This window comes from Aythya fuligula, chromosome Z, assembly GCF_009819795.1.
Source record: "Aythya fuligula isolate bAytFul2 chromosome Z, bAytFul2.pri, whole genome shotgun sequence".
Classification (NCBI taxonomy): Eukaryota; Metazoa; Chordata; class Aves; order Anseriformes; family Anatidae; genus Aythya; species Aythya fuligula.
The window spans coordinates 36,982,730-37,006,286 of NC_045593.1; the positions used below are offsets into that span (position 1 = coordinate 36,982,730).

Here is a 23,557-nt window from a genome sequence, read left to right on the forward strand (position 1 = left end):
TCAAATGCTTCCTTTAAGTTATTGAAATGTATTGTGTGATTAGTAGCATCAAAGAAAAGAGTAAACAACAGAGTAGATTGTATTCATATTTTTTATTTGCCTTTTTTCTTCTCCTGGGTCCCCAATAAAAACATCGCAAAAAACATTTTCATCATTGTATGTAAAGTGTTGTGCCATCAAACGAATAATTATGTGTGAAAGAAATGTAAGGAAGATAACTTTATGTGAAGATACCTTTTGCAATGAAAAATGTCTTTTTTTTTCATAAGAAGAATGGAAATTGATGTCTGGGTTGGAAAAAAAAAAAAAAAAAAAAGAATTGGAGTAAGGCAGTAGATTTAGCGGAGAAAGGAGACAGTAAAGATTCTGTTGGAATGAGTCATAGAAAGATAAAGTTGGCTACTAGTTACTGAACTAAAAATCTACCAGTGGCTGATGTCTTATCTGTCTACAACTGAAAAGATTCTGGCACCTTTTCCTTTAGTGTCTTTTAAGTCCTTTTCTGTTTCAGTGGCTAACTGATCTTTTTGTCTTTTGCTGTCCATTTTGGACATATTTAATCTATGCTATTTACTTGACTTTAAGAGGAATTGAACATCTTCAACATTTGACTTCAAGTAAATGAGAGATGTTGGTACCTGCATTATAAAACTTGGAGGTATTTTTTTTTTTAACCTGGAAATGAGGATATTTCTCCATTTTGGAGATATGTAGGTAAACTGCATGTAGGTAAAATATTTCTGCATAGTAGAAGAATAACATCTGAAAAAATCAGTGTTTTCTAGTACATCAATCTGCCTGACTGGCATCTTTCTAGGCCAAATTTGCTGGTATCTTCCTTATGATAGACTAAAACTTCATTTACTGCGAAAACTACTGAATGTCTTTTATTCATTCAGCATCTTCCTTAAAGTCTTTTCTTGGATGTTTTCAACCATCTCTGTGAAACTAACATCAAAAGCTCATTAAGGAAAGTAGCCTTTTTGGGTGCAAATTTGAGAGGTGTTTTTTTTTTTTTTTTCTTATATATAATAGTTTTTTTTTTTCTTGCATTTTTGGAACAGTACTGCTTATATTGTTTGTAGGCATGCTTTTGTGGTGGGAAAAAAAGGAGATGATATCTGCAACCATGCATTTTTATTTTTATTTTTTAATTCATTAATTAATTTTATTTTTAATACATTTAATGTATACTTCCTCCTTAAGGAAGCTATGTGTCTGTGCCAACTGAGCAAACAGTTCTACTGATGCTAAGTGCAATGTCACAGTGACAGCATCAGCGGAAATAGTAATAACTGGTTAGGTCTTGTGGCATCAAAGTTTGCTCTACACCTTATTAGGGAAATTCTGTTCCACTTTCTTTCTCCCACGACGAGCTTAGGAGTTCTTGTGACTCTCCCTTCTGTCTCTATATTCATCTGTTAAATGGGGTCTGGCATTGTATCCCTTGTTCCTCTGACAAAGATGAGCATACCTTCAGACCAATTTATCCCATTATTTAATCAACCACATAATTTCCAAATTGTAAACTGAATTTCCAATCTTCCTAATTCCTGGCAGCCTTTGATTGAAGCTGAAATTGGGAACTTAATTGTCATAGACATGTGACAGTGACTATAAAGCTTATGAGCATAGAGCTACTTGACTGGTCTTCCAGCATTTTACAGGAATTTAACTTCATGTGGTAGTGGCAAACAGCCTTTATTTGTGTCAGTAGCAGAACAGCAAGTTTACAATAGTCTAAACTAATAACCATATACAGATTAATGTGTTCAGATTATATTAGTGAGACTGGTATAGATTCTGAGAAGAAACTCAGCAATGTGAAACTTCAACCAAAAACTCTAAATCAGATCTCAATATAGATCCTCCTTCCAGAATGGAGAAAACTACCCATAAGTCAATTTATACTGCTCTTTTCTGAGGGAATGAAGTGCTGAGTTAATGTCACTCCATTTTATTATATTTATTATTTCTGACAAATAGGGACAGTGACAAGGTTTCTTTTCAAAATGATTTCCTTTTTCTGAAAATGAATTAACTTAGGCCAATGGAAGCTATTCTTTTCTATATGGTCTGTATTTTATATATCCTTTTATCCTCCCCTGTGTTTTAGATCAGATGATAAGAAGAGCACAAACTGGAAGCAGTTTCCTAAGAAGCCATGTAAAAGTCTGCTCAGCACCTTAAAGAAACTGCACCCACAGCTGGCAGCAGGTGAAATATCTAAAATAAATGGGAAGGGATAAGAACAGAAACTGCCTAAAGCAGGGAAAGTAAATATTAGAAGAAAACTACTAAATTTTCTGATACACATCTACAGGTCTTATAATTTATAAGTAGTGTATAAATGTAAGGACTTCTTGGTAACGTGGTGTAAATCTTTTTAGACTTTTTTTCTTTGTTGTCACTTCCTCAAAGTGGGGAATTTTCAGCCTTTAGTAATGATTAAGTTATATTTAAACAAAGATTCAACAGAAACACATTTGGGTCTCAGCATAAACAATGTTCACTGTTCTGATCAAAAATAATAAAGGAAATAAGTGTTTGAGTAAGATACTGCACAATACTCCAGGTATTGTGCAGATATAGTTGAATATCTCAGGTACTGACTTTCCTACAAAAAAAAATCCAGTAGCAAAATGTTGAAAGTATTTTTTTCAAAAGGAAGAGGAAAAACTGACCATCATACTAATGGCTTGGAAAGGTAAGAACAGAGTTGTAACTAAATTATTCTGCAGGTATATCTTCTATCTATCTGTAGACAGGATCTTTAAGACAATCTTGTTCAGAGTATGTTCAGTTGTGTATTTATAAAGGAGACAATGATAGCTTCATGGGTATACAACAGATATTAAAAAAAAAAACGTTGGTAAACTATGAAAACAGAAAATGTATTAATTAGGAGTTGGGCTTTCTTGCCTTAATTTCCTTTCTTTCTTTCCTCTTTTTTTTTTTTTTTTTTTTTTTTTTTTTTTCCAGATTGCCTTTACTGTTAGAAAACCTCAACTTTTGTTTTGTTTTTGGTTTTATCAGCAGGGCATGATACTCTACTTAATGTGTAAATGCTGCAGACTGAATTCCCATTTCAACAGTATTATTTTATATTACTATTTACATTTATATTATAATAAAAATCTGTAACTGTGTTCAAAGGTGAAGCAGTACCTGCTAGTTTTTTTGTTGTTGTTGTTTTCTAAGTCCAAGAATAAACTATGTGATCTGCTTCTTTCCATCCTTTGGTATACAAAAATGTTAAAATTGTCACTGGAAAAATAATTTAAAGCACATTTTTTTCCTCGATGTGCAATCTTAAGTAATCAGCAGAACAGGGAAAACAGAATCCTTTGTGTTGACTTGTTACTGAAAGACAGAGTTTAGCTGGGAATGTGATAGCAAAATCTAAATTAAGGTAATGCTCGTTTTCTCAGGTCACAGAAGCCTTGATAAGTTAGAAAAACACATAAGCAACTCCTGAAATAACTACTTTTTATATGGGCCAGATCAATTGGAAAGTAATAACAGGACAAGAAGAGAACTTATTTACAGTGTTGGTAATTTCTAAATACGGGAAATAAAAAAGAAAAAAAAATCATATTCAATATCTTGCAAATGTTGTCTATTCAACTATGCTGCATTTTAATACAGGATTGTGTATATTGCTGTTTGCTAGTTCACAAGAAAGCACCAGAAGGCTCAGCAGTGGAGATGACTCCTATCGAGGCAGATTTCTCCTGGCAGAAGAAGATGACAGAACTTGAGATGGAGATCCAGGAAGCTTTTCTACGTTTCATGGCATCTATTTTAAAGGGTTACAGAACGTTCCTCAAACCAATCACTCAGGCACCTTCAAATAAAGCAACTGCTGCTGATTCGTTGTTTGATCATCAAGGTGAGGTTGAGAGAAATAAATTGCTGATCGTATTGGAGTTAACCCAAATTTTCCTTTGGTGCAACTCTTGGCAATATTTGGAATTGCAGTTATATAAAATCAAGCTGTTTGAAGTTGATTAGAATATTGATACACACGAATAGAATCCCATTTTGTAACAACTCTGATATTAGAAAAATTGTCTTTCAGTAGGGGGATGCCTTCTTCTCGTGGCACATTCTGTAAGGGCACTTCTTGGGAATTAAAGAATATTTCTCAATTTGTATGGAGCAAAAATGGCAGAAGCCCATTGATGAAGAGCAAAATAATGTTTTTGATATAAATGGGAAAATAAAAGAGTACTGGGCAGAGTTCAGAAACATAACAAAACAGTAGTTGGTAAAGGTCATCTTATTTTTTTTCACTTTATCACTTACCATATCACTTTGACTTTTTCATATCTGTTCATCAGTTGAATGCCAGATAGAATGTCACTGGTGGCTTGTCTTGTCTGTTTGATTGTTTGTTTGCTTTTTTCTTTCTTTTTTTTTTTTGTGCATATGTGTGTGTGGGAGGGTATTTTGTGTTTTTTTTCTTGTTTTGTTTTAAATTATCTAGAAGAGAGATTTGAGATGGGATTCTTATTTAAACACTTGAAAAATCATAAATGTTTACTTCTAGAATAGTGGAAGGGGATTTTTTTTATTATTGTCTAAAATGTAAATGCTTCTGCATTTAATGAATGAGGTCACATTCTCCTTTTTTGTCCATAATAAGTCAACAAATCAGCAAACAGATTGTGATAACATGGGGATGATTGCATGCCATGTATTGTTAACTATGTGGAAGAAATCTTACATAAACAAGTTTATTTTAATCTTCTGAATGCAAGTGATAAGTAGTTGTTTTTACTAATAAAGCCAATGTTTTATATATTAGCACTGTAAATGTTTTATGTTAACACTTTTACAGTATAGTTTCTTATGGAACTTTTAACTATTTACTTCTGTGTTTCTTTTTCTAACCAGGATTTTTAAAAAGTAGAGACCGTGCCTATACGAAGTTCTACACGCATCTCACCAAAACGCAGATATTCAGCAGCTTTATTGAAGAGTGCAGTTTTGTGAGTGACAAGGATACTGGCTTGGCATTTTTTGATGACTGCATAGAAAAGGTGAAAAACATACTAAATTAAATTATATGCTTCTTTTTTTTTTTTTATTGTCCTGCCTTTTACTTGTAAAGGCAGCTACCCTCTGTAACAAGTGTGAGAGACTGGAATTTTTGGTTATTATTGCTGAATTATTTTCTTCCTTTGTCTTCTTGCATGGTCATAGTTTTCTGTGTTAATACAGGAGTCTGTAATTAAAGCCCTGCAGGATGTCAAGCTGTAAGAGAATGTGAAAAGTACCAGTTCATGACACTTTAACACAATGTCGTTTATATCTTCCTTTTTAAACAGTAATCTGCCTCACTCTAATTTAGACTTATCTACCACTGCCATCTGTGGTGTTCTTTTTCACATGACAAACTTCACATGATAAACTTTAAACATAAAAATATGCCTAGTGCTCAGACTTGTGGTCAAAACTGATTTACAAAGATAAGACTTCATTTCATTGCATGTATTTTATATGAGAAAGATTGCTGTAACCCATTCATGGTTTTTTTGAAGCCAAGTCTTCAGCATGTTTCTAGGCTACATAGGTTATTAGGTTTATGACTTCATCTTAAAAATGACAGGTTCACAAGATAAAATTTCAGAGCTAGCGGTTTTTATATACTTTTTATGTGCATATATATGATCCCTTCTGGACAGAACATTGATTTTTGCACTAAGCTGTGCAAATAACTTGTTGATTCAGTATTGTTTCCAATCAAAATACCACTTAAAGCAGATGGCAAAAAAAAAAAAAGTTTCAAAGTATCCTTGCCTTTATTTTTCTCTATGCCAAGTAGGGGGTGTGCATCTACAGTATGTGTCTAGACTATGCTCTGTTTAGTAATGTTGATAACTTACAGTAATTGCAAGTTATTAATGTGTTGCATACTTAAATTGTCATAGTGAAAATATATGCAAAAAACAGTTTATTTCAATTAAGCTAAGTTAAAGCTTCTTTAATAGATTTAAGGTTTTGTATTTAGTCCATAGTGTCAACAGATTGAAAGCATTCTGATAACTTCTTGCTTTCAGCAAGGTATTTGAAAATGAAAGTGCTTCCAGAGTAGTGTGAATACTTGGTATTACTCATTTAATATTTCAGTAAAACACATGGCTGTAATAGAATTATTTAGGATCTTTTTCCATTGAGAATAAACTCTGATTTTTTTTCTCTTTTCCTAGCTCTTTCCAGATAAAGGAACAGAAAAAGGAGACAAGGTATTTTGACCCTCAGTATGTTCAGAGATAATTTACTGTGTAATAAAAGTGAAGAGACAGGGCTGTAGAACTGATATTTGAGCATTGATAACAAATATGATACATTTTATATATTGTGCTTACACATAATGTATAAAATCAAGAACAGAAACAGTGTATTTTTACATATACTTTAATATAATTAATATTAAAATGTACATTTTATCCCAAAGCTAAACTCAGGACTCAGATTACAAACTCTCCTTTCAGGTTGACGCAGATTCTTTTGAAGATGCACGGTTGATTGAGCTTGATGAGTCACAAAAAAGTGAACACACAGTGTTTATAATGCCACCAGAACCTCCCCCTGATGATGGACAAGACCGAGCACCAAAATACAGGTACAGTTCAATCAACTAACGTAGAGAAACTGGAGTATTAGAACTCTTATGATGTTGAGCGGGGCAGATATTTCAGCTTGGCACAAGACTCACCTTAATAAATGGTAAGGACATCTTTAAAAAGATGTGATCTGCCTGGACTCCGGTAAGTTTCTGAAGGCCTGGAAGTATTTTGTGTGGGCATGTTTGAGGGCAAGTAGCTTTTGGTTGTAGTTTTTAGTAACTACTTGCCAACTTTGTAGTAATGCTTTGCTACGTGTATTTAATGTCTATCTTTCCTTGAGCCATTTATGTGGATTTTGTAGGAACTGTCTTTGTTCCAGGGTAGGAATGACAGGGGGTGGGTAATGGATTTGCCCAGTACTATTGATCTGCAACTCATGAACCAAAAGAGAAAAACACCCTTTCCACTTTTCAGACTTCTTCCATTCAGTGTTTTTCAGCCCTATGCAGGAAGTGTGGAGTTGCACACACTGTGGTTATGTTTTTCTTGCTCTTTCTTGGAGGCAAAGAAGTCTGTTTCCAGCTGTTGTTGTTAGTAATTATCATCAGTGCTTCCCAGACCTATGTGGTGTGGATAGTGGTCTGGTTCTTATATCCATGGTCTACTGGGATTTAATGTCCAAGGCTGCTTCTTTTTTGTGATATCTTTGTGAACAGGACTAAAAGGATCATGTTATAAACATACATATAAATCCCCTGGTTCCTTTATTTTCCTGTTTATCAGTTATTTGCATGCAAGTTGTCTTTGTAAGGCTTTCAGCAGATACATAAAAAGCTTTTCCCTACTTTTTTTTTTTTTATATATATATATCTATGTAGCTACAAAAACTTTCCACGACTAGATTTCAAGCTCTTTGACAGGCCTCAGGAACTGAAGCTCTCCTTCAGCAGACACCCAGCTGGAAGCAGCATTTCAAATAGTCCAGCACTCATGGCAAAGAGGACAAAACAGGTCAGATAAGTCTTACCATAATCACCATGTGAATACTGAAAGATATTAAGCTGCTTTGATAAAAATTACTGCTGCATATTTATACTACAAATTACTTTGTTGGAAACTAAGTCTATGTGTAACTATTGAGAAGCAAAACTTGCCAGGAAAAGAAATGGAAAGCAAAAGATTAGCATCTGAGATAAAAGTTTACCGTCAAACTAGTCATTAAACTTCAGGCCATGGTATAAAACAAAATGAAATTAAAATGAATGCTTAAAATGGGGGGGAAGGCATAATTCAGGTGCTATTTTTTGTTTGTGGAGAACCTTCAAAAGAGGGTGCTAAGAATAGAATGGCAGTTTAGTGTTTGTTCATTGTTATTAAATGCCTACTTTTAATAGCTTAGTATCTGAGTTAGTAATGTTTTCTAGGCTCTGGTTGTTCACCTTTGTCATCTTTGTTTTTTTTTCACCCTTACAGGAAATAAAAACAGCCCATAAGTTAGCCAAGAAGTATTATGTAAGCCCCCCACAGTGGGCTAAATGTCTCTACAGTCACAGTTACAGCTTATGGTTTATTTGTCTGCCAGCCTACATCAGAGTTGCACATCCCAAGGTCAAAGCACTGCAGCAGGCATATGATGTTCTAATTAAAATGAGGAAAACTGACGTGGAACCACTAGATGAGGCAAGTCTGAATAAAATATCATTACTGTGAACACAGAGCAGAAGACAAAGTGCAAATATAGTGTGTTTCACCACCAACAGCAGGTTAAGCATTCTCACAGTCTGACCTGTTTTAAAGCTACATCAAAATGGTCTTACAAAAGTCTGCCCAACTAAGAAAACTAGAAATATTTCTTTTTTTTTTTTTTTCTTATCATTGACATAGTATCAGCTTACTCATGTAATCCAGCTTAGTGTTGCTCATCTTCTCCCAGACTTCTTCCAGAAGGCAGTTCTTGAATATCTCTGTTTTTAAAATGTGCTTTGAATTAATGCTCTGCAGTCATACTGAAGTGAAGGGATAATGGATTTGTGTGCAGCATTCCATTCTTGCAGTAGTATACGCAAACACAAAGAAGCAAGTTATCCCACTTTTTTGCGTGGGTGTTTCCTTCCCTCCTTTATTTCGCAAACAGAAAAGCCAAGTGGGGAAAAAAAATAAGCACTTGTGTGTGACTCCTGGTGTTATTTCAGCTTGTGTAGTTTCCTGTTGAATTTTTGCTCCCTCTTCTGGCTGTTGGTTGAGTAGCTGCTTTCATATGGCTTTCCCTTTTGTGTGAAGTTTGGGAAGAGCTTAAACAGTTTCAAAATCCTTGTCATCTGTTAATCTATGGACTTTTGTATCTTGTCAGGTGTGCTACAGAGTTGTGATGCAACTCTGTGGACTGTGGGGTCAGCCTGTTCAGGCCGTGAGAGTCCTCTTTGAAATGAAAAATGCTGGAATACAGCCAAATGCTATCACTTACGGCTATTACAATAAGGTAAAAGAAATTTTGGCAAAAGATACTGAACCAATGTCTCACTTGCCTTTTTATTCCCTTTATTCTATAGCATGATTTGAAGACTGTTCGTTACAGCTCTTCAGTTGAATTTGCTGTTTCTGTTGGGCAAGCCAGCAGTTAAGACAAGTTTACACTTGACTTGATCTACAGTGTATGGTTTTACATTTTTTACTTTTACATTCCTGTGCTGTTTGTCTAACCGACAATTCTGTTGAAATACATTTATAGTGTTTCCTTTCCAAGGTTTGGAACCTGTCTAGTTACTTTCATGTCACAGCCATCTCTTCCTAGTTGTATCCTTTAAGGTAGCAGCATCCATGAGTGATGAAGGTTGGGATTAGGTTAGTTGAAGTAGCTGCCTCATGCTTTCCTTGCTTCCATGTTTCTGTAATTTTCTAATGGAAATTCATAGTAAAGTATGAAAAGTAATTGGAGAAGAGTCTCTACTATGGTCTTTTGTTCCTACCATACACTAATCAGATGAATAAGATCCATCTTGTTTAATTAAGGAAAACTTGATGCATAGTCAGTTGCCACTCAGCCAGTGTATCCACAGCTGTAGGATAAAAGGGAACAGCTAAAACTCTAATACTTGTCCTTCTTCACAGTGTTGGCAGGAAATGTCCTTTGAGTATGGAAAGAGAAGCTTCTCACTGTACTGTGTTTCTTAGTGTAAATTTGTTACTGTGTTGTTGTTATTGCAATGTCTCTCTCTGTAGGCAGTCTTAGAGTCTCCTTGGCCTAGCAGTAACCGCAGTGGCATATTTCTGTGGACAAAGGTACGAAATGTAGTTCGCGGCACAGCACAATTTAGGCAGTGCCTAAAGAAAGCAACGCAGAGCCCACGAGTACCTGTGATATCAGGTAATAAGTTAGGTGAAATGAATTTTTCTGCTGAACAAGAGCATGATTTGCTTTCTGAAGGACTGCACCTAACATTCTGGCTTTTACAAGTAGAAAACCCTTCTTAAATGTATATAAATTGATAATAGTCAACTTGATGCTTGATGCTGAGACTGTTTGTCTTACAATGTCTTTTCCTACGCTGAAGAATGAGTTGTCTAAGTTCTGTTGCTATAATTCCATATTCTCATTTTATATGTGCAAGCAAAAGTATTTACTGTTGTCTGAAGAGGCTAGATGTATTTGAAAACCTGAAATTTTAAATCCTCTCTTACTAACCAGCTCTCATTCATGTCTTTAGCTCTGCGGAATACCACGGGTGGAAGTGATGGGGACATGGTGAGCCATGGTAGCGTGGATAGTTCTAATGATGCTAACAGTGGGGAGCACACTCTCTTCGTCAGTGACTTAGTCAGGCTTGATTCCAATGATAATCACTCTAGCACAGGTACTAGATTCTGCTGGGTTTCACTACTAACAATCCCCCAAAAGGCAAAAATTTTCTGTTTTCCTGTTGATTTCCCCTCCACTGCCACCATGTTCCCCTCCTGAGGCTGTAGAGAATGAAGCATGGAGTTGATCTATGTGAAGAAATACAGTCTCTGCTTTACCACAGTTCATGCGGCTTCTATAATTTAGAGTGAACAGTAGCAGAAGTACTCTTAAGCTAAATGTCTTGCTGTGGTCTCATGAACTTTACTTTTTGTGCTAGTTGTTATAAAAGGTATAAAGCCTCTGACATAAGTCTTTGATTTCTGCGTATTATTATTTATTCGTATAAATGAATAGTCTGAGTAAAATCTTCATCAGTGTTAAAGGAAAAGAGTGAAAGTTGCTGAGGTGATTAGAAGGTAATGTTTTGAAATGTTGCTCTTTGTTGATCATCTTTTGATCCAGGATGGTCTAATTTGCATTTCTAGAATTAGTATGTTACGTTTGGTCATAGTAAACCGTGCTTCTAAAAGCCATATTCAGGCTTCTCACCAGTGTTTTCCTGATTTGAGAATGAATACAAAAATGATCAGAACCACACATAAGACACCCTGTACATATGGAAAGACAGTTGATAAGCTGGGGAAAAACTGAATGTGGCATGCACTCTTCTAGGCCAAACTGGAGTGAAATGAGTGCACAGAAAGTTAACTACTTGAGATGGCAATACAAAACTCATCGTTCTTAGTGTCTGCCTTAGTACTGATTACATATTACCTATGCACAGTCTCAACTAAGCTTCCTTTCTGTTTACCTCAATACTTACTGTACAAATGGTTCTTGCACATTCTTCATGATATTTAATATCTCAAGTCCTCCTTTAAAGATAACTTTGAGTCTGATTCCTGTTCTTCATCTGATATGCCTGCCTAGATTACTGAACTTTCCTTCTTTCTGCTCTTTGTTGCTCTGCTTTTTGTTCTTTGCTGTCTCTCGGGTGCTGCACTTTGTCCTTGACTATCATGGTGTGGGGTGCAGACTTTATATGGTGTGAAGCCTTGGATGCACGTGTGATTTAATTCTACCCTTGAATATTACTTCTGCAGGTAATTTGCCCATTTATTGATAGGATATTTTCACTTCAGTGCAAACCACAGAGACTAACATCACTGAATTGATGATAGGGAGAAAATAAGGACCAAAGAATGTCAGAGTGAATTATGTGTATGAAAGGTTATCTTACACAGTAGACAAATTTGTTTATTGATGACCACTTAGAAAAATTAAATTAAAAAGTCTGTTTGCTCTGCATTGGTAAAAAAAAAAAAAAAAAAAAAAATAAGTGATAATATGTACTTTAGATAAATAACGTCTGTCTTTCAAGTTTTATGGAGCCTTCTAATACCTTTCATATAATACTCAGTAACATATACTTCGATCTTTTTAAATACTGTCAGGTGTTGTAATAGGTAAGCTGAGGCATGTTTTAACATGCTGCTGTGGGATATGTCCCTTATAGTATTTGTGTATTTTTGCATGTACAGCATCACTTATGATAAAAGTTAACAAAAAAGAGTGGTTTTTGATTGTTTCTTTAGTAGATTTTTTTGAAAAAAAAATTTACTTTTTCAAAGAATGAGTTATAGATATCAAGTGTAAATGCTGTCATGGAGGAACACCTCTTTTAAAATACATGTTTTTGCTTTTTTTCTGTTACATTCTATAGTTTGTACTTTGGCACAAAGACATAGCACAATTTATAGCAGAATAGTTTTCATGGATGTATTCATTGTTAGAAGCTGACTTAATTACTGTTGTACATGTGTAACTTTTGTAGATCATTTTAGAATTTACCTTGCACAGCAATGAAATATTTGATGTTACTGAAAGGGGAAAGGAATGAAGGGAGACACACTGCAGGAAAATTAGTTAGTCACTGTACTATTCGGGGGGGATAACACTTGTAATATCACAATAATATAATGTAAATTTTAAAAGAAAATATGCATTGAAAACTCTATTTGTCTCTGCTGTCAACATCACCAAGTAGATCTGTACACAGATGAGACATTTTGGTGATTCTTACCCTGAACTTTTGTGGCAAAACAGAATGAAAGAATGAATTTCAGTGCAAATAACTTACTTTCTTACTGAAAAACAACAAATTTAGAAAGGAAGTTGGAGGCAAGTGTTTGCATTCCTTTTGAACAGGTGGTCAGTCAGACCAGGGCTATGGATCCAAGGATGAACTTTTAAAGGATGACGGAGATAGTCTTCTTGCAACTGAAACACAAATGGAGACAGACATTTCTTCTAAAGCTGAAGAGCTAATAGAAGGTTAAGTATTCATGTTTATATTGACGAAGACTTGTAAAATAAATTTACTTCATCCATTAGACTACCATAAATAACTAATGCATTGAATTCATAATGTTGTCAAGGTCAAAATTCAGCATGATAGAATCTGCTGGACTTCTACTGTATACTAGATAATAACAGTGGAATATATCTACATAAAAATAGTATTTTGTTTGACCAACTTCATATAGATCAAAAAATTGGAGATGCGCTAGGACATACAGTATTTTATATTCCATTTGTCTAATTTTTATATTTAAACACATGAACATTTTTAAAGCTCTACCAGTTAGCCTAATAAGAGGCACTACTTACTCCTACAAGCTCATCCCCACTGTAGGAAATATGATCATCTCCTGTCTTCTTTTCAGATTTTGTCCTTAGTTCTTCTGTATTTTGTTTTTCATTACTGAGTCTATTTCATATCGTTGTTATTAGGGCCTCTGATATTATCATTAAACAAATAGCCCTGCACAAAACAAAACAAAACTGAGAACTGCTGTCACTGCTCTACTTCGGTTAGCTAAAAATATACCAAAGGATGAAGCTGGCACATGCCATAACCTTGTGAATAGCTACACGCTTTCTCTGTAATACCACCTATTGTCATCTCACGAGATACTACTTCCAGGAAATGCTGGAGGTACCTGGTAGGATTGATTCTTTAGATTGTAACTGTGTAAGGGAACAGTGCTTGATTATTTGTTTTCAATAACAGTGTAAATATAGTTATTTAGTTAAATTAACTGAAGTTCACATTTTCTTAATTTTAGAGGTTTGCATTCAGGAATCTGATGAAAATAAACAGCTGAATATAGAGACTCATAGTCCAACAGACACACCTTCCTGGGGTAACAGCATCGTCAAAGTTCCATCTGGCATTTTTGATAGCAGTGGAAGGAAAAACAGTGGTGGTGAGTCACTGGGTGAAGAAGATCTTCTTGAAGTCTTGAGCTTAATGTTTTTAACCTCTTAGATTCTATTTAATGGGAAAAAAAAGAGGTGCAAATGTCTTACAAAACATTTGCTTTCCACCATTATCTTTTTTTCCCACTATTATTGTTTTTAGGTGCCTTAAAAAGTACCTGTGGACTCTAAGGTTGAAAATTATTACGGTTGAGTAGATTGAAATCAAGATTTTTCTTGTACCATACTGAGTGTATTTTGGTAATATACCAGAAAAACAGGAGAATTAGGGTCTCTACTCTTGACTTTTGGTCACCTAAACCTCACTGATCTTGGACAAGTCATGTATGGCTATGATTCTATTATATATCCAGTGGCGCTTGCTGCCAATGTATAATCTGGGAACAGTACACATCTTCTTTGTGACATATAAAATTTATTTACATCTCTGGATCTTTATGATGAGGAAGACAAGGATATATGAGATCCAAATATTGGGGCACATTTTTTTTTTCCCTACCTTTGTGCCTGTCCTTAACTAAGGTAATGTAGTTCAGCTTCAGTGATTAGTGACAAAACAGCAGAGACTTTTAAGAGGGCAGTTGGCATGTAGTTTGATAGCAGAGCAGTAAGTCTCAGACAAGAACTTACTCAGAACCTTTCTGACCATTATGAAAACTAATGAGTTGTCAAGAAGCAGCATCAATATCAGATTCAAGCATTCTCAAGCAGTGGATATGGTGCATCTGGTCCTCTGTTGGCATCCTCATAGAAATACCCTCCTTACAGAGATAATTAAGGTCAGCCTTTTTGCCTGGGTAACACAGCTTTCTAGGCATATATTGCCCTGGGTAAATGGGAACATTTACTGGATTAGTTAAATTCAGTATATGTAAGATATTATGTTCTTTCACATATGTATATGTCATAAGCAAAAGTATGCTTCTGTGTCGTGCACACACAGGATACTTATATTCAGAACCTGAATGAACTATGAAGTTTGATGTATACATCTGTGAACGTAGTTCTGGGAGAGAGAAAAAAATAAAGTATATCTTTAATTATAATTTCTCTTCATTCATGGATGTAGTACCTACTTTCTGCTCTGAGGTGGCATGTGGAAGGGAGGTAGAAGCCAGAAAACTTTTCATTCAGAGAGTCAAAAAGAGTAGAGGATTTTTCATCTGCTGAATGCCTTTGCAGCCAGTAAAATAACTTAATAGTATCAGTGTTAAACTTTTTAATTGATACTTTGAGATTTGTGGCACCCCCAGTCTTCTCAGTGATAAGGAGGCCACATAACTTCAGGAAAGAAACAGTCTTGATGGCTACGTATACCATATGTAATGCCTTTTCTCTTCTAGAAACTGCTTCAAGCCCGCTATTCATAACTCAGGATTCAATTGAAGATGTAGTCTTTGGTGATGTTTCTACAAAGAAAATAAGTGAAAAAGGACAGAAGAGGCAGAAGCTGTTTTCAGAGAGAAGCTGCAGTTTCAGCAGTGAAAGCAGGGCAGGAATGCTGCTGAAAAAAGGGAGCTTGGACTTGCATTCGAGAGAAATAGCGATAATGATGGGAGCAGATGCCAAGATTTTAACAGCAGCTTTGTCTGGAGCCAAAACTTCACCTTGTCATATGAATAAATCCCACAGTTTTGATAGTGCTGTTGACCAGCAGGTGTCTGGCAAAGGTGGCTCTTGGAGTCGTGTGACTGATAGTGATTGGGAATTAGAGCACAGAACTTCACCAGTGCTGGAAGAACCTGGGGAAGGGCAGGAGCATTTTGAGAACGGAAGAGATGAAAATGCATCCAGTGTGGAAGAAGTGAACACTGAACAGTTAGCTGAGTCCAAAAAACAGAAAACAGAATCCAAAGATGCAACTCCTAAAAGGAATAGCTTTTATGGAGTGGTTAAGCCTGTCGAAAGGGAAGATGTTGAAGTAGGCTTGGATCCTTTATCTTTGCTGGCTACTGACAGCATCCAACCAAGACTCCCTGAACCAGAGGAAAAGCTGGTGTCACCAGTTGCAGCACGCAATTTGGCAGATGAAATAGAAAGCTATATGAATCTCAAGAACCCGCTAGGCAGTAAGTTTCCCAGCATGGAACTGCACAAGCCAGCTAGGGAAGTAGAAGCTCCTGGTACACCTGGTCACTCCCAGGAGCGGAGGTCAAGCCTGCCTTTGGATTCCATACCACCATCGTCTGAGTCCTATGAAAATCGCAGAAGTCCTTCTGTCTCCAGATCCAAGACATTTACTGGGCGACCAAAACAACAAATGCATCCACGGGTTCAAAAGGAGCGCTCTTCATCTTTGACAGGACTGGGTCGTTCTTCTCCACATGGCTCCTTAGGATCAGTTGTAACGACTTTATCCAATCTGAAGTTAGACAATATACTGTCTGGACCAAAAATGGATGTTCTGAAATCAGGCATGAAACAGGCTGCTAATGTGGCCAGTAAGATGTGGGGAGTTGTAACTTCGGTGTATAACTACTCAGATGATGAGGCAAGTATTTTTCAGTATGAAAAATTAAGGTAGACAAAGTTAGAGTGCTACTTCCTAAATAGTATTAAAGCTGAAAGAAGTAAAGGACAGCATGAGTTCTGGATCTGGTCTTCAGGTATTTGGAAAGAAAATGTTGCAGTTCCTATGTAAGCGCGCTTGGTGTGTGCGTGTGTGTGTTTTAATCTGATTAAATCTGATGTGTCTGTTTTGATCTGATAAACCCCTTTATCTGGTGTTTTGCTCTCTAAGCATTTGTCTTCTCTCTTCAGGCTGTTTAGACAGCTTCTTGTTTCCTTTTTCAAATTCTTCCTCTTTTCCCTATCTCCATAAGAGATGAGAAGAGAGGAAACAGCTGTTCAGCTTTATTTCTACTTTAAACAGATGTAACTGATGTTACTATCTTTTCTATTAAATGTAGAAAAGATTTTTCTTTACTTTTTTGGCCTATGACAATGAAAACTCAACTGGTGTACTTTTTTTTTTTTTCCCATGAGCTAGGTTTTCCTGAGTATCTTTGTTATATTGATCTGTTCCTTAGAATTTTTGTTAAGGGCACATCATAATCCCCTTAATTTATTTTTAACTTTTATTTATTTATTTTTTCTTTCTTACCCATATCCACAACTTCCTGTTTTTTTTTAATATCTTTATTGTTTTATTTTATAGCTTCCTGTGTGTCTTAGTGACTGTGTCACTGTTGGATCTACTGGTATATTTCATTTCTATCTTAAGATCTTTCCTCAGAATTGAACTCAGACCTTTTTTCTTTTCCTGATAATTCCTCTTCTTTTGTGAAGTGCCAGTCTTCCATATCACAATTTATGCATAATTCCCTTGTTTCTCCTGTTATGAAGAAAATATATTTGTCTCTGAATTTGATCATCAGCTGAGTATTCTAACTGTCAAGGATATTTTTCCAATATCCTTCTGTTTTGTCCAATATCTGCTCTTTCAGGGGGGATTGCCTAAATGTATCTTATATGTAAAAAAAAATAATAATAAAAAAAAAAAAAAAATCTTTACATCAAGATTTTGTCTTAATCTGCTACTTTAATTATTTAATTTTTAGAGTAAAGATGGAAGTAAAACAATAGATCTAGAAGTACTAAACAAAAAAAAATGCTATTTTTCTTCTTGTGTTAAAGGAAGAAAACAGTCGACCAGACTTTAACTTCCCTGCTGGTTTTGAAGATAATATTTTAGGGGATAATCTGTCATCAAGATCTGGAGTCCCAGGACTAATTGCGAATGAGCTTGCACAAAGCACTACTAGTCTTGGCAGCAGCAGCAGCAGTGGAGATGCAGGAAGACAGCATTACAGTGCAGGTGAGATTTTTTTACCTTTGTTTTTAGTTTATAATGTAACAAACAGGTAAAATTGTTATGTCTGAAAAATATATTTAATACAGTGGAAGGCGTGATAATGTGAAATTACTTTATTTTTATTTGTATTTTATAAGTACTTTTTTCTCTTGCAGTAGCAAATAGCTAATGCATCTATTCTTTCAATGTATAAAAAGTTGATAAAAACTACAGGCATTGAACTGTAAAATACTTCCTCTGTGTTCAAGAACTGCAAATAGTTGCCTAGTAATGGAGGTAGAACCAAAACTCCAAAAACAGCACATCCACATTAATGTGGAATAGGAGTTACTGGATGCATACTTGATTTGAATTGATAAAGGTAAACAAATGCTGAATATATGCCAAACCGCCATCTATGTTCCCAGCACTAAAACTGGTTGAAGCAGATCTATCATTTCCAGTCAAATTTGATCCGTAATTTGAGGAAAATGTGTTGCAGGACAGCTTGCGGTTTGGTTTAACTGTCTTTGTAGCACTCTAATGATAGAACTATCATGAAGAAGCAAAAGAACTTTCTTCATGACAGGAGGACTCTGTCAGTGAGTTTGAAAATGAAAGTTTAACTGTGATTGTCAGAAGAAGTAATGTTGATAGTTTTGCTTCCTGAAACAGAATCCAACCATTTCCTTCTGGTATTCAAACTGTTTTTCCCCTTCTCCTGTGTGAAACTCGTAACCGTTAATACCAGACTTACCAAAGATAGGTTGTTTATTTTATGTCAACATAAGCCAGAGAATACTTAATCACAGTAATGGTATATGTGGTACTGTGTGTCTCTGTCAGTGTTATTTTTGTTTGTTATGTACATATGGATACATAACTTAAGAAATATTGAACAGCTTTTCTTGAGTGTATATATATTGAGCAATCTTACTGCTCTTTGCTGTTCTTTGTTCTTTCTTTGTGTTTTCAGATTTTATTCACTTTTACCGGTCTGTTGCATTCTTTAGACAAAAATAGATTTAGAATATTAATCACAAAAATGATATCTTTACATTATGTAATATCAATGAATTTAAATAGCTACATATGTCTCTTGAGATCTGTTACTGCTTTGTCTTGATTTAAAAAAAAAAATTAAAAAATCTGCTATTTTGCTTTTCTTTTGGAATGTTCTTTCCTTGAATGAAGACTCAAACTACTCTTTTCTGTACAGGTGAAGCTTCATTCCCAAGAAGTACGAAAGTTCCAGATTCTGAGAAGTCAGAGCTCAGCTCTTCTCATAATACTAGTTTATCCAGCATTTTCCAGAACTATGCAATGGAGGTAAGATTAATAAATTCATAAGTGAAAGATATAATTACTTGATTTGTCTGCATGGAGTAACTATGTTTAGTTGGGCTGTAGTTTGATTTTCCATAATAAAACTTTTGCATTTTTCTGCTGTAGAGAGGCTTGATACTTTTATCTGAAGGTGTGACAGTAGCTGTAAAGAAAAAGAGCATTTCAAATGTTTTTATGTGTCTCAGAGAGATGAGCCAATTCAGGAAAAACTTAAAACTTAAAGTGCAGTAGAAGCTGAGGAGAAAACAAGTTTTTTCTCCTTTCAAGTTTTTTTTTCCCCCTTTGGAAAATCATATATTGTTACTAGATAACTTGGTAGATTGACCCCCACATACTAGATAAGTTCCCCACCCTGTCATTCACTCATTCCACCTTACCAGGCTAGAGGGGAGAAATGGAAGGGCAGAGGCAAGAAAAAAAGCTTGAGGGTCAAGATGAAGATAATTTAATAAGTAATATTATTTCTTAAATGAATAGAGGAGAGGAAAAAAGAAAAATAAAACAAAAAGCAAGTGATACAAACTCAGTTACTCACCACCAGCAGACCAGCACTTGCTAGGCTACAGCTGCCTGGAAAAACTACCCACCCCATCCCGCCCAGTTTTCTTTGGTGAGCATGACATTATACAGGATGGAAAGTCTTCTGCTCTGTCCCCTCCCAACCTCTTCCCCGTCTCCAGCCTGCTTGCTGGGGTGGCAGAGTTAAGGTGGGGGGAAGGCCTTGGTGTTGTGTGAGCACTGGTCAGCAACAGCTAAAATGTTGTTGCATTAAAAACATTGTGTTGCTCACCAATCTAAAACAGTACCATAAAGGCTGCTATGAAAAAGCAGTCAAGCACAGTACTCGGTGTTAGAATAATGACTCTATTTCAGTTGTTGCTTGCAAATGCTTTCAAACTTTGAAAAAAAAAAAAAAAACAAAAAAAAACAATAACAAACAAAACATAGGGGATGGTTACTTAATTTGCTTTAATCACTTTCAGTAGTGTTATTTTTGTTATGTCCCATGTCATTTTATTTTATGTTTGATTGTCAGATTTAGACTTGTGTCCTGGTTTCAGTTAGAACAGAATTAATTTTCTTCCTAGTAGCTGGTGGAATGCTGTGTTTTGGCTTAGGATGAGAAGAGTGCTGATAACACCCCGAACTTCTGCACTACCTTACATAAGGGATACTGGATTGTAAAAGCAATGTTGCTGTTGGTCTAAAACATTGTCATTGTGGTTTTTGTGGTGCTTTTTATTTTTTCCTATGAAAATGAAACAATAAAGTAAAAGAAAGTTGAAAGATAGATAATAAACCATTTCTCAGCTACTACAGTATTTTTTCAGAGTGCCATTTCTCTAGTTCTTAAGCTAGTTTAGTAATGAGACTTTTACTAGGTAAGAACTATCTTTCCCTCTTTTCCACTATAAAGCTTTCTTTTTAACTTCTTTTGCAGAAAAGTAGACAGTTATTTACTCAAACAATTTCTGTAACACTTCTTTCAGCTTTCAGAACATCTAACCAAAAAAGATTAGTGTTAGCCTTTCACAGTGAAGGTTATGAGCAAAAGGTAACTCTTGAGTATGATGAGTAAGCAGTGATAAATTCACATCACCAGACTGGCATTCTGATACTTAACCTTTTAAACTCCTGTAGATATTAAGCCGATAAAGCCAGTTTTAAAGGAATCCTAAAACAAGACTGATAGCATTCATTGTTTGCTGTTTTTAGGTATTGATGTCAAGCTGCTCTCAATGTAGAGCTTGTGGTGCTTTGGTTTATGATGAAGAAATCATGGCTGGATGGACACCAGATGATTCAAACTTGAACACTACCTGTCCTTTTTGTAAAAGTACCTTCCTACCTTTACTTAATGTTGAATTTAAAGACCTACGTGGCTCTGCAAGGTTAGTGTGTTTTACAGATCTTCTTTCTCAACCTTTGCATTTGTACATGGTTGTATTCTTTCAACAATTTCACAGCAGTACAGTCTTTTCTGTATTCTTAGCTATATCTCACAGTATTTTTGTCTGGATGTTCTTAAAATTGTAACTGTGCAACACTTGTGATTGCACTGAAGGAAATTATAAATTAGGTAAACTGTTGAGTTTCATAATAAAAGAGCCAAAAGACAACAGTGGTTGCATTTTCTTACCACTCTTTTTGTATTTTCTTTAAGCATTACTGCACAGAAGGTATTAAGTCTGTTTTCTCTTTGTTTCTTTAATGCTGAAACAGAACATCAGTAGTGTGTGTACTTAAGTAAAAACAAACAAACAAAAAACTTGCAAAACAAGTTATGTTCCTGGTTTTTGTGTCAGTAATAGTTTTTAGTCTCTATGTTACAATATTAATATTGATATATTGTTACTGATGGGAGCTATTACAATCTAAGTTCCCTTGTAACTACATACCTCCAAAGCAGGCATTCTTATTTTGTGGAACCAATCTCTGTATGTGTTCATTTACTGTCCCTACGTAGGTTGTCATGGAGAGAATATGATGAAGTTTGTGTTCTGTTTTCAATCTTTTAAATGCTGTGTTTCTTTATTTTTTTTCTGCTTTTTGAAAGTAACTGTGGAAAATACTAACTTAATTGGATCTATGCTTACATCTTAACCTATTTCCCCTCCTCTCCCATTCATGTTGTAACTTAGCTTTTTCCTGAAGCAAAGTACCTCAGGAGATAGTTTACAGAGTGGTAATACTCCATTAACCACGGATCCTCTGGAACAGAAATTGTTGTCCAGTCCAGCTGTTGCTGACTTGATCAGTTTTTCTGATCACCCAGAGTCCAGCCATGCCATAGCTGAAGAAACCAGCCCTGCAGCTGAGCAGAGGTAGGTAAAACAGGATTGTTAATTCTGTCAGAAATGTATCAACAGTTTTAATACTTCTGCTCTAGTCTAGAGTGATGGTTGGCTTAAGCACTAAATATGTTGGAGAAATCCAATTGTAACTTGATGATTGTCTGTTTCCTTGCTTATTTTTTTTCCCATGTAATCATGCTATTATCAATTTCATGTAAGTTGAGTACATTTCCTGTGAGTACATTTTAAGGATAGAACTATCTGCAGAAATAAAGATCTTGAATTTTCGTATCAGCCTGCTATTAATAGGTAAAACTTCTACTCGGTGCTGTTAGAACACCTTCACCTTTAAAAGACATGCAGAAATTCCAGCATTACTCCTCCTCCTTTTGTGTTTAGAATCTAACACAAGACACTGCATAATAGGGAAAATAAGTACATTTGTTGCAACACTTGTCTCTGAGAGACAGCCTTTGGAGCGATCAACACTTGAATTGTGCAAGTTCTATGGCAAATAATATTGATAAAGAACTAAAATTCAGAAAAACAGCATGTATTTTGGAACAGTTTAAGGAAAGAAGCATTGAGGAGAAGGTGTTTTGTTGGAAAGGAACTGAAATATTGCTGCCGTGAATTGTGAAGCTTTTGCTGGGACTTGCTGACATTTTCTTGGAATAGGTTCTTTTCATCGTTGTTCAGTGTGGAAGTCTTGAGTATCTCTAGGTAAGGCCTTTGTTAGGCTATTAAAACTTCAATTAATTTTAATGCTCTAAATTTTAATGCTCTTAAGTGAAAGGTAAACTTGCCATATGTTAACATCTTAACTCTGGTGTCATATATAGATATATTTATATAGATATATATTGTATATCTATCTATCTATTTATTTATTTTTAAACAAAAAAAACAGACTAACTTCAAGCAATCCAGGAGACCCTATAGCATCTTTGCTCTGTTAGTAACATTCAGAGAAAATAAACATGAAGGAAAGAATGAAGTAAACACAGTCAAAACAGGATGATATTTGTCTGTTAACAAAATCTACATAGGTATTTTTCTAAGCACAGGCTGTAGCAGAGAAATGGTGCCTATATATATTCCTGCAGATTTTTCAGACGGAAGTCTTAGTAACCTTAGTACACTAAGCTGCTTTTTTTGGTGTGAGGGCCATGTTGATCTGAAAGGCGTTTTGTTTTCCCTAAACTGTGGAGCTAACTGAGCAAATACTATTCATTGTTGATAGAGAAATCTGCTTTGGTGTTGTTATTTGGCAGCTGTTGTCTGCTTCCTTCCTGTTGCTGAAGGAATGCTGAATAGTTTCATATTAGCATATTCTTTTCTAAAATCCAAATAGTGATGTGGCTGAAGAACAGAGCAAAGATCCCAGAACAATGAAGACATCTACCAGTAATCCACCAAAAAGGGGAGTGTCTTTAACTCGGAGCCACAGTGTTGGAGGTCCACTGCAGAACATTGATCTTTCCCAGAGACCATCTCATGGCATTTCAACAGTTAGTCTTCCAAATAGTTTGCAAGAAGTTGTGGTAAGTTTGTACACTCAGTTGACAGCAAAATATTGAATACAATGAACTTACAATGAATAAAGTTCTTCTACTGGCTTTGTCCAATATTCTGGGGACAGAAATGGTCAAGCCTAATTTTCAGATACTTATAACAAAGATATCTTGGTGTCTTCTGGCTTACTTTTGTCTAAAAGAGTTCCAAGGTCTGCTTCTTTAGTACGTGGTACAAACATAGCTGCTTAATCTTAAGCATTCTCTGTGGCAGAACTGAGCTATTCTTTGTCTTTTTCTAAATTGGAAGTTTGTTTTAAAAATAACGCAAGTTCTACAGCAGGCTAAACACCAAATAGTGCAGACAACAGACTGGTCCAATGAGTGAAAGGTTGTTCCTTTTTCACATGTTT

General features: G+C 35.4%; 1 protein-coding gene across 2 annotated transcripts in view; it reads left to right on the plus strand.

Moving 5' to 3' along the window:
* The window catches only part of DENND4C (DENN domain containing 4C), a 67,046-nt gene that overhangs the window by 36,186 nt on the left and 7,303 nt on the right, over positions 1-23,557 (plus strand). The window contains exons 11-28 of one of the 2 annotated variants that reach the window (XM_032205320.1): positions 2,117-2,217; positions 3,674-3,892; positions 4,900-5,045; positions 6,216-6,251; positions 6,501-6,631; positions 7,454-7,586; positions 8,049-8,255; positions 8,926-9,054; positions 9,795-9,939; positions 10,280-10,426; positions 12,622-12,747; positions 13,542-13,682; positions 15,039-16,186; positions 17,332-17,512; positions 18,708-18,817; positions 20,552-20,727; positions 21,478-21,660; positions 22,985-23,174. In XM_032205320.1, the coding sequence (XP_032061211.1) occupies positions 2,117-2,217; positions 3,674-3,892; positions 4,900-5,045; positions 6,216-6,251; positions 6,501-6,631; positions 7,454-7,586; positions 8,049-8,255; positions 8,926-9,054; positions 9,795-9,939; positions 10,280-10,426; positions 12,622-12,747; positions 13,542-13,682; positions 15,039-16,186; positions 17,332-17,512; positions 18,708-18,817; positions 20,552-20,727; positions 21,478-21,660; positions 22,985-23,174 (3,649 nt within the window). The remainder of the gene's footprint in view (positions 1-2,116; positions 2,218-3,673; positions 3,893-4,899; positions 5,046-6,215; positions 6,252-6,500; positions 6,632-7,453; positions 7,587-8,048; positions 8,256-8,925; positions 9,055-9,794; positions 9,940-10,279; positions 10,427-12,621; positions 12,748-13,541; positions 13,683-15,038; positions 16,187-17,331; positions 17,513-18,707; positions 18,818-20,551; positions 20,728-21,477; positions 21,661-22,984; positions 23,175-23,557) is intronic. The other variant, XM_032205319.1, reaches the window with a different exon arrangement.